General features: G+C 38.3%; 1 protein-coding gene across 1 annotated transcript in view; it reads right to left on the bottom strand.

The window, feature by feature from the left end:
- irx4b (iroquois homeobox 4b) overlaps nucleotides 1–12,670 on the bottom strand; it is a 37,250-nt gene extending 24,580 nt beyond the window's left edge. Inside the window, exon 1 of the mRNA XM_056742202.1 lies at nucleotides 12,630–12,670. Coding sequence (XP_056598180.1) covers nucleotides 12,630–12,670 — 41 coding nt within the window. The remainder of the gene's footprint in view (nucleotides 1–12,629) is intronic.
- Between the last annotated feature and the right edge of the window lie 1,387 nt (nucleotides 12,671–14,057).

The following is a 14,057-nucleotide window of genomic DNA, read 5'->3' as shown; positions in this document are numbered from 1 at the left end:
GAAACAGGTTTTATAATTGAATGTCTGAAGACTTCACAGGGCTTTTCCATGCCTGTTAGATGATGACAGAGGAAAGTGAAAGCCTATTTTGTGATTTAAAAAACAATAAATATGTAAAAAACAATATCATAATATGTTCACACACACACACACACGGTACAAAACATTTAAGTGGTTGTTTATACAAAACAAAAGCAGTTGTGAACCGGACAGAATGACCCAGAGGTATAATGACGTAACAAAAAGTGTTTTTTTATTATTACCAAAAAAAAATTACATAGACGATAGAAGATGTAAATACTGGTCCAGAAGCACGTCCGGTTTCGATTTTTACTTATTTATTTATTAGTAGCATTTTTAAACCTACACACATTAAACCTTAAAGATATTTGTTAAAGATTTTAAATCACTACTAAATATTCTGCTGGGGGTATTTTTAATAAACGACTGTGAAGTGTCACAGAACTGAAACAGGAAGTTCTTCTCGACCAAAATTGAGTAGAACCAGAGTTGACTTTATCAAAAAAGGTCTACATTTTCATATTTAAAAAAATATATATTTTATAATATTTTGTGAATGTGCAAATCAAAAGGCTGTTGTGCATGTCTGCACGATTTATCAGACTAATTCTTTAAGTGAAGATAATCCTTGATATGTAAACTAATCCTGATGGCTGGGCTTTGTGTGTGATGCTTAGCAATATACACAGTTCTCCAGGCAAACAGGTGTTTAATGTCATGGATGTACTGTGTATTTGCTAGAATTAATGTTTTTGTTTAATAATAGCATATATTTAAAGCAACCTTAATTTACATCAGATTATTTCGCTACATTCGTGCAGACAGATGAGCAGAAGATGTGTGCTTAATGTCATCACATATGACTGTTGTTCCCTCCGGAACGTCTTGTCACGCAGTCAAGACTCCTTCCTGATGTCTGTACAGAGCTGCCGGGATCAGCCCACACTTTATCAACCAGTCATCAATCTTTCATCTGCCCCTTATTTATAATTAATGCCTTTACACAGCAGTTGGTTGTGGGGTCCTTACAGGTGTGTGTGTGTGTGCGACTGTGTTTGTGTGCGTCAGTGTGTTTGCCCTGAACTATAACAAAAAACCAAGGTTATGTGGCGAAATGTGCCAATATCAATGTTCACAGAGTCACTCTGGCAGAAACGAACACGCTACCCGACTTCTGCTGGAGGAATAAATACAGAAGGTTTCCCAGAATACATTAGACAGGAAATAAGAGGAGACCTCTGCTCTCTCTCGGACTTCAGATGTCTTTGTGGCTCTAATGGAGGAGCTTTTCTCTGATATGATTGAAGACAGAAGAGCTCTCCTGGCGCACCTCTCCCCAACCCCCCAGGCCAGCATCTCAAAGGGAAGGAATAGATTATCCCCCTCGCTGAACCCCACCAACTCAGACAGCCAGCGCGGGACATTATCATGTCAAAATATGGCATCACTTAATTGCCATGGCAACCCTGTGTCAGTAGACCACTGCACTGCATGGCATCCTTTGACATTAAATATATGGTCTGACTGCCAGCTGACTGTACAAAACAACAGCGTTCCACAAGTCATCGTCAATGTTTTCAGATTGCATTTTGGACCGGTATTTCAAAGCTTGCGTTTGTTTTAGACCAGCGCAGAGTTCGGTTCAATCCCAGTGGTGTCAGGGCACGGTGATTGACACAGGGATGTGTATTATTTTCACATGAGTGGATTTGCAGTGGAGGGAAGGGTTGAGGAATAATGCATAAGAGCCCTCTAATCTGGTTAGGCTAATCTCAGTCCCTGCTGCTGATGCTTAGGAGCGCTCGGGGAAGAAAAATGTCAGATTCAGACCCTCAGGTTAAATGATATATGAATCCGAATGAACGCTGCATATGACTCATTTTCACTGTAATTGTGTATGACTGTGTGTTTTCATATGAACAAAGAAACGACGTCTTTAAAGCATAAAAAAATGACACATTAAAGATTCAGTGTATTAGGACTTGTTGTCATTACTGTCATATCAAGTTGCTTAAGTCCTAGACATAAAAAAGGAAAGCAAATCAGTTTTTTCAATGTTTCGGAAAAAATATTCATATTTAAGATATCGGTTGGTAAAAATGGAAAAATGCAAATATTCCGAATACCCAAATAACAATTTCTATTTACTTTTTGATTTGAGTGTAAAATAAATGTGTTTTTGTGAGATTTACCTACAGTATACGAGGCAGGTCTGTGCTTTATATTGTAGATTGGAACCTAATTAAAACTGTCGCTAAGTGAATCTGTAATGAAACCGACTCTTTGCCTGCCTGCCAGGTTAAATAAGGCCGATCATTGCCTTTCCACAGACAAATACAGCAAAATGGAGTTCATATCTGCATCCACGTTTACTATACAGATATGGAAATGAATATGAGAGAGGACAGATTGAAAAGAGTTTGACTTGGAAATGAGAGCGAGATTTTTCATTACCGTCACAGAGAACCTCATGTGAGTCTGCATCCATCATATGAATGTGATTGGTTATGCACTGGGATGAAAAAAGCACATTAGGTATGGGGCTTTCCTCTTATTTTTATTTCTTTTTTAACTCCTGAGGTCTGAACCTTGCGTTTTTCACAAAGGAGAGAGCTAATACACACAAACACAAATAAACGTAAGCATATTTGGGGCAATGTTGTGGCAGGAAAGGTAAAGCCTCATTTTCTAAATCCAACACATTTGCAAATACTTTATCTACTTTTGTCCATTTTCTCCTTATGTTTCTGAATTTACAGACTTGAAAAGAGATCCTCGGATTGATGAAAATTGGTTTCCACAATTGGTTTTCCGCTACTGGTTTTAGTAAATATGAGCCCTTGTGTCAATTCGTCTGTCCATGGTTAGTTTGTCAAAGCCTTTTAATTTGATATAAGAGCCAATTAAAATTGGCCCAGAGACATGAAGGTCAAATGGTAACCAACAGGGTCGTTGCCATGGCAATTATGAACAGCTGGTCTTCCATAATGCAAAATGAAACCCAACGTAATTGCAGCGAATGAGAAATCGTATCCGATTATCAAAGTCTAATTGATTTAAGCCTGTCACTATACGTTACACTGCGTTTATATAGTTTATGTCAGCATACTACCTTGAAAAAAGGTCAGGCACAAAATTAAACTAAATATTTCTAAACGCTACATTGCAAGTCAAAGTAAATGCTTATAAACGTTTAGTTCAGGTAAGAACAATGCTTTCTAAAAGTGTCAGATCTCAGGAAAAGTGAGGAAGCACAAGGTACACGAATGCTTGGTTGGCATTACTAGTGACGAGATGTGAGCATGCGAATGGCCACAACTACAGTGTTGATATGCCACACCACACTCTTTAGCATCTGTGTCCGCTAATGAGCTGATTTCTGTACTGTTTTATCTAATCTCCCATGATAGACCATTAGCATCTCCAAAGAGAGAGAGAGAGAGAGATGGAGTGAGCTATATTAAAAGCAATAGTCTTCTATTGATGGAATCAGCCAAAAGCAGGGACTGCTCACCCTCTCCCGTCTAGCAGCCTGTACTAATAGGTCCCTTATGGCAGCAGTATGGCAACAAGGCAGACGAGGAGGCAAGAGGTTAATTTGGTCCTGCCCAGGTGAACCAACCAGTCAGCCCTCGCCCATTTGTCTCCCCTCCTCTCCACTTCAAACACTTAATGATTATTAACATGCTTCAAATGCTTAAGGAGCACTGGGAGTCTCTCTCTCTCTCTCTCTCTCTCTCTGGCGCACTGAAGCGCGAGGGGAAATCATTATGCTAATGAGCCTGCCGCCGCTGTTTTTATTTCCCGTAATCACCCTCTTCTCCGCAGCGATCTTCAGGGACGAGCGGCGGTACGCACACACGCACAATCGTTATGAGCTTTATAAATATTTCCCCTTTTTCTCGCCACGGTTGTGTTTCAAAGGGAGAACAAAGGGGCTGCGCGTTTAGAAGCGATGGAGAGCGCGTCGAGTGCGCGATGAATGGAAAGCCTCTGACTTAATGCTTGCTGTTAGAAGTTGCACATTTAACAGCGATACGCACCCTAATGCATTTGCGACGTATTTATTTTCTTTGAACTAATTACAGTGGCTGAAAATGTAGATTTTTGCCAAATGCCAAAAATATGGAATGTCATCATCATTATTTCTGAGTGCGAGATGCCAAACGGAGTGCTTTAAGTCATTTCTCTTTATTAAAAACGACTTTTGGTGGGGGCAGTAAATGTGATGAGCTCTTCATCGGCTCTTGGGGTAATTCAGACCCCTCTAGAGCTACACTAATGAGGGGATAATAGCCCCGGTGAAATGTAAATAAAACTCAAATCCCCCTAGTGAGAGAGGGGAGGGGCCAGATGGAAGGCTGGTAGGCTTTCTCTCTCTCTCTCTCTCTCTCTCTCTCTCTCTCTCTCTCCATCTCTCTCTCTCTCCATGCAGTTCATCTTGCTCTCATATAAATCAGGCTTCTCTATTATCAGCCCGCTGAAATTTAAGGTCTGCTCGGCTGATGTTTGTCTAGAAATTTTATGAATTTAGTTTACTTGCAACTTATTTCGCGCGCACACACACACACAACAGTGCACATTCCCTCAGGACTGCAGGAGGAATCTGGTACCTCTAAAGACGATGTTGATAAACAGACGCTACAGGGAAGACCCAATCCCTTCAATTGATTTTTTAAACACATTATTCATACATCCGGACTGGCTCAAGGGTGAGATAGGCTGACAGAGGCATTTGAAGTGAGCTGAGCGGATAGGAACGGGGGACCCACAGTAATGTATTATGCATTATAGACAATGATCAGCCATTACAAATCACCTAAGGGCAGGCAATAGATTGAGTTCTCTGGAATATCTGATAAACCGCTGCTTTGAGGAGAACAAACACACTGAATGGATTTACCATCATTCAGAGCTTTAGCCAGAGCTCAGAATGTATCGCTGCCCGCGGGGCAAAAAAATGCTGCGTTGCCTTCTTGCTTGAAAAATAAACAGTATAACCGACTTGTATTGGTCTTTCAGTCAAGGTCTTGTTTTGCTATGGAGCTGCGGTGGACAGACCCTCTTTTAGTTCTTCTACAAAGAACATGAAACAAAAGACTGTGTACAGATGTACCCGGCTTTGACTGGTGTATGTCTATTGGAAATTGATTGCTGGTCAAGTCAGCGCTCTTGTTGGAGAATATTGTAGAAATGAAAACAGACAGGGTGTATACAAATCACCATTCTAGAAGTAAATGCCAATTTGTCAATACATTAGTCATTTATAGAGATTCAGTTGCAAGCGCAGTAGAAACTCTTCAGAGGATTTGCCCTGACAGAGATGGAGGCGTTTCCACATCATTAGTGGCAGGACAGAAAGCAAAGACCCCCGCCGCACGCTCACACACACTTCCCATTGAGGACAGATGGGGAAAAAATCAGAAATCTCCTCTCATCCGAGCCACTAGAAACCTGTTTGTTTCCAGGTGCAACTGTTCCTCCGAGACTATCCGGATAGCATAGCACAGCCATTTACCTTTCTGTTCAAGGGGAACGCTGTGAATGGTGCCAAGACTTCTTATGTAGACTACTGTGATGTAAAGAACGGCACATATATTAACTGCACTGCATACGTAGTTAATCCTACACACGGGCTATAAGAGACAGCATGCACAGTTTACTTTTGTTCAGGGAATATTACTTTACTTTGCAGGTAAATTTGTTTGCAGAGTCAAAAATATATTAACAAGACAAATCGTACAAAAAAGCATTTAGGAAAAATGGAAATGCTTCGAGCATGATGGCAATGTGTAGCATGCAAATATATGACTAAAAAGGTAAAGTAGCCTCAAAATAAATGAACAGATATGCCCAGAATGAGTAATGCCCACCAGTTAAACAATACAATTGTTTTCAGCTGTGTACGAAGGTTATTACTTGCTTTTTGCAAAGCCAATTTACTATTAAGAGCAGAGATAGCCCTGGGTCTGAACAAGATACTCAAGTACAATCAAATGAGAAATCTTATCTTATGAACTATGAATCATATTTGGGTGTGTGGGGGGGAAGAAGGTAAGAGGGAATGATTTTAACAAATATTTGCTGAAATGATCAGGAAATATGAAGAGCACGGAAATGTGTTTATAACATATAGTTTCTCTACTACACTTATATCGGCTGACTAAAGAAAGATTTTAAATATGACCTTATTTTTGCACGTATGACATTATTTTTACAGTTTATCACAAAGGATCTCAATCTTTTTTACTTCAAGGGCCCTCATTTTCCAGAACAACAGTTGAAGCCGCTCACCCTCACAATTTCTACCAAATGAAATAATCTAGAGTAGTTACAGCTAAAATGATGGTGTGACCCAAACTGTTTAATGTTTTAAAAGTTTTCTACATAAAATCCTCCTACAAAATGTAAAAAAGAAATCTGTGAAAATGTAACCTGATATCTTTATATTAACTGAGTAATACCATGTAAAAGAAAATCATAGAGAAATTAATGGTTGAAATTACACTTTGATGTTCATTATCTCTTTTCACAGACTGGGTCACAAAATAAATTACGTACAATCAATTAAATAAATTATATAATTAAATCTTTAAAAATATAAAAAAATATCATATATAATACACAAATATCTCATGTTAGCTCATTTTAATGCTTGTTTTAGATTTTTTTTTGTTTTGACTTGAAGTTTGTTGAGATCCCTGGTGGATCAGCATAACATTTAATCATCATTACAGCTCATTATGATGGTCATAATATGGAAACGAGTAATTCAATATTTTGGTGACCAACGCAAGGAATAAAAAGTATTATATCTTTAACCAAAAAAGTTACCGACACAAAATACCATATTTAAAATAAAAAATGACTGAATTTATTTTAGTAAAATATTTTCCATGTATAATGTCAAAAAGCTGTAATTTACAGGACTTTACTGTGGAAGTCATTTTTTTTTACCAACAATCATCTCTTGTGTTATGCAGTATAACAAAACGATGAAAGAATAAATGATGAAATAATTATTTTACGTTTTGGGCGAACTATCTCTTTATTAATCATCAATCACAGCCACCTCAAATGTGGTAGCATATTGATATATCTTCAGCATTGTGGCCTCATTTACTCCACAAGATTATATGTATGTTACACCCCAAATTGAATGTGCACAGCGCGCTACAGCTTCCTGTGTAATAACCACCCTGACTTTGCAAACCTCTGAGTCAAGCACAGACTAAACGCCTAAACGTTTGCTTATAGTCATGTAATCATTACTTCTGTGTTTCTACATCCCATCCATTGTGACCGGGGTGGAGTAAAGAGCGCTGGTTACATTTCTCAAAATTAAAGGCGAAACATTCTCCTTCTAATCTACATAAAACATAGCATTAACCCAGAACATTTTGATCATACGTTTGCGAAGAGGGAAGAACCTGTACATGATGTATGGCTTCGAAAGCTGCCGGATAATAATCACTAAAACTTCGCAGACAGCCAAAATATTGTAAGTACATCAAACAGTAATTTTCAAGAGGCTGATCTCAGACAAAGACCGGGGAAATGCCAAACTACGTGACGGTTCTGTGTCAAACGTACAGAAAAAAGAACAAGCCAGCCGCTGGGGCCGAGACGTGCCATTCAGCCGTATTAAGGGATCACCTCATTTCTTTCTTTTATCTAATAGTAGGGATTTCAGGGAGCCTAACACATTGTCTTGGGTTGAGGTGAGCAGACTGGCAGGCACCCATGCTACAGTAGCTGTGTCTTTAAGGAGACAAATGAAGAATGTAGAGAGAGTGCTTTGAAACACACCCTGTCGTCGTGCTATGAATGCAGAGTGTTTAGATAGGACCGCACCACCCTGTGCAACCACACCGCGGATGAGCAGAAATAAGAGGTTAAAACTGCTCCCATTTGATATTTGGAGCAGGTAAGATTATCTGGGATATGCGTTGTCAAAAAGACAAAATAGGTTTGGACACTTTTATGGTGATATTAGCTTCAGTTGTTGTGGTATGTTGCGGTGTACGGCGCCTAATGAAATTCATACCTTCATGCAGATGTAAAGGGTCATACAAGAACACCACGGAGTGAAGTTTCAAGCTTTCTTTCGTAACAGACTCTACCTCATTAGCTGAAAAACATATAAACGTATCAAAGATTGTTAAACATGACTTTCGTCTAAATTAGGCTTTATAAGGGCCTTTGTGTTTACTTCATAATTGTTACTCAGAGGAATTCTTAATGAGTTGTTTGTGTTGGGCTATATTGGTGTTTAAAATGTAATATTTCAAACTAAGTAACTATACAACGCCAAGTATTTGTTGATAAGTAAGACTAAAAATGAGCTTCGGACTGAGAATGAGATTAACTCTATAAGACAATGCCTCATTAAAATTACTAGTAAAAATAACTAATTGTAAAAGAAAGATATAACAATATGAAGGCAAAAGAAAAATACAAAAATGATCTACACACGAAACCCTCACAAAGTTCTTTAGATATAGTCAGCCAAATCTAAACCCAGAGTCAACCACAAACAGATTTCGCTTTCATAATGTGACAATTGTGTATGTGTGTCATATATATATATATGTGTGAAACATGTGAAAAGTGGCTACAGGTGCATTGAGGGAAGGAGTTGAAAAAAAATATCTACAGATTAATTTTCTTTAACTCTACATTTAAAGGGACACTTCACCAAAGAATAAAAATTCTGTGATCATTTACTCACCCTCGAGTCGTTACAAATCTGTATAAATGTCTTTGTTTCGGTGAACACAGAGAAGGATATTTGGAAGAATGATGTAACCATACAATTCTTGGCCACCATTGACTACCATGTAGGAAAAATTGTACAACGGTAGTCAAAAGTGCCCCAGATCTGTTTGCTTTAAATTGATCAAAATATCTTCTTTTGTGTTCAACACAACAAAGAAATGTATAATTCAAATGTTCCTACTATTGTCATGGTGGCGAAGAACCGTTACAATACTTCCAAATATCTTTCTCTGTGTTCATCAAAACAAAGAAAGAAATTTGGAGAAACGTGAGGGTGAGTATACAAAATAGAAGACATCATTTTCATTTTTGGGTGAACTGTTCATTCAACCTTTAATGCTATCAGTGTCTCATTGTCATGCTTATAAAATGCCAAAGCTTCTTTTTAGAAGGTGGAATAATTGTCTTGATATTTGTTCAGACTTGCAGTAGAACTAGCAAATAACTTCACCCCTCTCAGTCTGCAAGTGAATATTCTACAAACACAGAAGTTCGTCTCGGACAAACAAAACTCATCATCAAATACGCAAATCTATGTGGGGGGTCTAACACTGGAGATGACAACATTTCCACGTTCCCAATAGTGAAGTGTGTGAAGGAGGAGATGGTTGTTGAGAGTAGATGAGCAGGAGAAGATGTTAGTTGGGTGTTTTTATTCTGCTCCACACACTCAATCCCCTCATGACTCATTAGAGTGTATAGTGGGAAAGGACAATGATGTGACTATGGGGGTCAGAAACACATGGACACCGGGTAACAAGCACCTCTCCAGGAACCTGCTGTACAAAGCTAACTGCACTTTAATTACACACACACATCTGCACACACATTTCCATTGTTTTCACATATTTACCCAGTGTATCAAAAGATAAACAGCCTCTGCATCTTTCTCTGGTTCCAACATGATTCATAAAAGCCTTCTTACAGTGTGTATTGTCACAAAGCAGTAGTTTATTGCCAGAATAATGCTTATCATTTCTGATTACAGACTGAGGAACACATATGGAGTTTCTTACAGGGGGCAGTGCCATGTGCCATTTACAGTGCCATGTGCCAGAAGCCTTTACACTGACTGCTAAACAGAAGTATTAGCTTAAAGTGCTATTTCATTGGGATTGCAAACTATGTGATGCTCAGAGTTTAAAGAGAACACGTTGTATCTATATCTACATCCACGGAAAAAATGTATAGACCATTGCAAATTTTGATCCACTGTGTTGAATTTCAACAAAATCAAAACACAGGAGTGACAAAGTCATCTAACAACAAGACACACAGCATGAAAAAGTTTTTCGCATAAATAAGTGTTTTAAACATTCCTAAATATACATGAACAAATTTTACTGTTGTATAACTTAAAAATATATATGAACTTGTTTTCTTTGCAATATTATAGGTCTGAAAAATACAGAGCATCTTTTCTGTTATTTTCCCCTGTTTCTCCAGATTTCATTTTCTTCCCAAAAATGCAAATAGACACTATGTTTTTATGTGAAATTTGGTAGAAATATTGTTATTAGTTCACATAATGAAACATACATACGTAACACATAGCTACCAATAAACAGTACATTTTAAAAACAGAAAATCGGATTTTGAAATGGTCTTTTTTCCTGGCTTTATATCTATAGACAGACCTAACATAAAGTGTGATGCATACAAGACTAAAATGAATGTTTGACCTGTCTTAACTCAATATAACTTGCCCAGAAATATCTTAATATATATGTGCCTTCGTTTTGTCTTAAGATGCACACCTTCTAAGGCATTTTCATAAAAGCAACATAAATATCTTAAGGCATAGTCATGGTCTTAGATAAGCCATGTCTGTGAAACCGGGCCATATTTTTCTTTGCATTTGTAAGTGCATCATTTAAAAAGTCTCTGTTTTAATGGCATGAAAAAATCTGTTTCAGTAAAACTCATCAAAACTCTCAGGTCTCTCTCAGGTTTCCCCTCACTGCTAGAAACAGCATTTATAATGTTGTTGGAGTCATAATAATTATTTTAGAATTAGCAGCATTAAATCATTCATGAAACTTAAAAAGGCTTTATCCTAACGCTGAAATGCACCGGCTTTTAAACACATTCTCTCTTAAGCGGCTTTCATAAATATTTGACCTCGCCACGATAAGGTCTCATAATACTCCAGCCTCCCTCCTCCAGTCCAGCCCGAGGACTGAATGAAGCTCTTGTACGACGTGTTTTTGTGGATCTCTGCAGGCCACAGGGTTAATAAGCTAGTGATGATGGCAGCCAAGCACTGTTGACCTCCGCCAATATGATTACTATGCCGGGTTAAACCTGAGAAGAGGAAGGTCTCAATCAATCGAAATATTATTTCGCCTCCTACCTGTCCACCAGCAGTTAAAGAAAAGCATCCGGTACTGGCATGTGTCAGTAATCTGATTTTTTCTCTAATATGATCTTTTTGAGGCAGGACGGATAAAGCAGAGTGTTTGTTTGATGTGTATTAGGGCTGAAGAACGTGACTAGATGAAGGTTGCTGGCTACCAAAACCTCTTTGTTTTTAAAAGTGCCAAGAAAAAATCCTAATAAGTTGCTTGGCTTCTTGTGCGGTTGTCTGGTTCTTTTAACATGCACGTGAATCTTAGAAAACTTGTAGGTTAATAAATGACCATTGTAATAAAATAAATGACACCAGGCTTTCAAATCATGTCCAAACCATTTATTACAGGTGGAAGAAAAAACAATTAAGCAGATTATTTAACAGATAAAATATATTTTTTATCAAATCTTTTGATTATAGTACTAATCCCATATTGTTAGATGGCATTGTCATAATATCAGATTTTCACAACATGATTATAATAGCGAAAATAATTCACTTTCATAACTTTTTCAATTAAAATATCTATTGAAAAGAGTTAAATATAAATAAATAAATGCTGATCTTATTCAAGTTAATCTTTTTGGTCAATAAATCACATAATAAATCAGAGTATAGGAAGAGAGCGCGCGAGAGAGAGAGAGAGAGAGAGAGAGAGAGAGAGAGAGAGAGAGAGAGAGAAATAGTATCCAATGTTTCTCTTAAGGCAAAAAATGATTATGATATTATGATATGTGTACAATAACACATTATCGATAATCATGGTTTTCAACGATTATTGTCAATACTGGTTTACACCCTGTTTGGATTCTGTAAAAAATCTAATATTCAATTCAATTCAAGTTTATTAATATAGCGCTTTTCACAATGTGCATTGTTCCAAAGCAGCTTTACAGGGGCAAACAGGAAAAACAGAAAAGGTAAAACACAGCACAGTGCATGGTGTTTATTGGGAGCTAGTTAATTCAATCTGTTGAAATGACCACAAATAAACTCCTTCACACTTCAGATTAGTGTCCATTTCTCTCTATTAACTAACTAACTATCAATCTTAAGCTCCTTATTACTGCTTATAAAGTAGTTTTTAGGTTTAGGTATTGGGTAGGTTTAAGGGATGTAGAATAAGGTCAGGCATTGATATGCTCTTTATATACTAATTTACAACCAATATGCATGTTCACAAGCAAGTAGTTAATAATACATTTGTGTACGTTAATATAAAGTATGACCAAGAATACTAACCGATGTGTAACAAGATAAACTTGTGTTTAACTATACATGACCCTAAAGTTGTTAAACGCATTCCGCCCATCCAGCAAACTACTGCTGTAACATTTACAGATTGGTGACTTCCCACTCCCATTAGTCCTAAACTTTAACCACTACAGAAGAATTGGTGCATTGCTTTTTGTTCTCACTGTAACCAGGGTCCCATTCACTTAATATTATGTAAAAGGCTTGACCCTTTCATGCCTCCCACCTCTGCCCCGAATCCCGGCCCTGAAACGACGCCAAAGCCATTGTCCCCGCAATTACTGATGATAATTGCCATGTAATGAAGTTAAGCATTTGTGGGATTTACAAGTTAACATTGACTGTGTTTCTCTTCCTCCAGCTCTCTCTCTCTTTCTCACCCTATATCATTCCCGATGAGCTCCGCCTTTTCTCTGGAACACAAAAGCAATGCAGACAATATGCGGCGGTTGTTAATGTCTTCTTTGCTGTGCCTTTAACTTTCCACCCCTCCTTTATTTTTTCTGTAATTTCTTTATTTCTTTTTCCTGCCTACTGGCAACAGGGTTTATCTTTCTCAAAATAATAATGTGTGAATTAATGGCGAGACATTCCCATTGCCAACGCATTAGAAAGCAAAAGCGCAAAGAAAATATCAAACTCTCTTTCTTTCAATTAGACGTTCGAACTGAATGGTCAACCTCTTTTCAGCCACCCAATACGTTGTTAAATGCTCCCGTTGTTTAATGGCGTCTAATGATTACCACTTACACACTCAGGACAATACAGACAAGCCTTGAATTGCCCAGGGGGGCCGAATTTGCTTGCGCTCGGCAGCGAATCTCATGGCAACAGGTTGAATGGGAGGTGAGCTCGAAGCAAATTGTGAGGATGCATCCTGCGTCTGATTCTTAAAGAAAGCTTTGCTTTTTCACACGGGGGCCGTGTGATGGACTGCCAAGTCACGGACAATCCTACTGTACCCCAGCAACCTCTGACCCCAAGCCAAGCTCCCGGTGACCCGAACACAGTAGCCGGGCAAAACCTTTGACCTCTCTGTGGAGCCCTTTGCGTCTCGGCAAACAGCACCATGCAGGCTGCTATGCCGGCAGACAAAGAGAATGAAGCGAATAGACTGCAAATGGACAGATCTACACAAATGACAGGTCAACAATGTATCCGGATGCTTTGATCTATTCACACTTGCAGTGTGAGAACAGAGACGGTGGAGCGAATCGGTGAATGAATAACTAGATCCTAATATTAGATGTATTTATAAAAGAGGTTTTGCATGCATTGTATCGCTTGTTTCTCAACAAGGTTATTATTGTCTGTTTGCTTTTTAACAGTGCAGTGAGTTCCCTTTTGACATTTTTTCATTAATCACTGCAAAATAGAGAATCTGAACTGTTAGTGGTCTGTGTCCATGCAAAGGTGTCATGATAGGGTGTTGTGATTGGTTGCTGGGGTGTTACAATGTTTTTGGTAATTTGCTTTGAGTGGATTGTAGATTACTTGAAGTTAAGAGGCTATATGCCCAAGTGTCCAAACCGCTCTCATACTAGATCGTTTTAGGAAGTTATGGAACTAAAGAGGGCCGTCGTTAACAAACCAAGATTTCCCTCTGGTTCCATTCGCACTGGCATAAGTGATGTAACTCGGCCGACAGCGCAAC

Source organism: Triplophysa dalaica, chromosome 25, assembly GCF_015846415.1.
Source record: "Triplophysa dalaica isolate WHDGS20190420 chromosome 25, ASM1584641v1, whole genome shotgun sequence".
NCBI classification, from domain to species: domain Eukaryota; kingdom Metazoa; phylum Chordata; class Actinopteri; order Cypriniformes; family Nemacheilidae; genus Triplophysa; species Triplophysa dalaica.
Note: the sequence above shows the minus strand (reverse complement) of the source record. Positions and strands in the feature narration are given on the sequence as shown.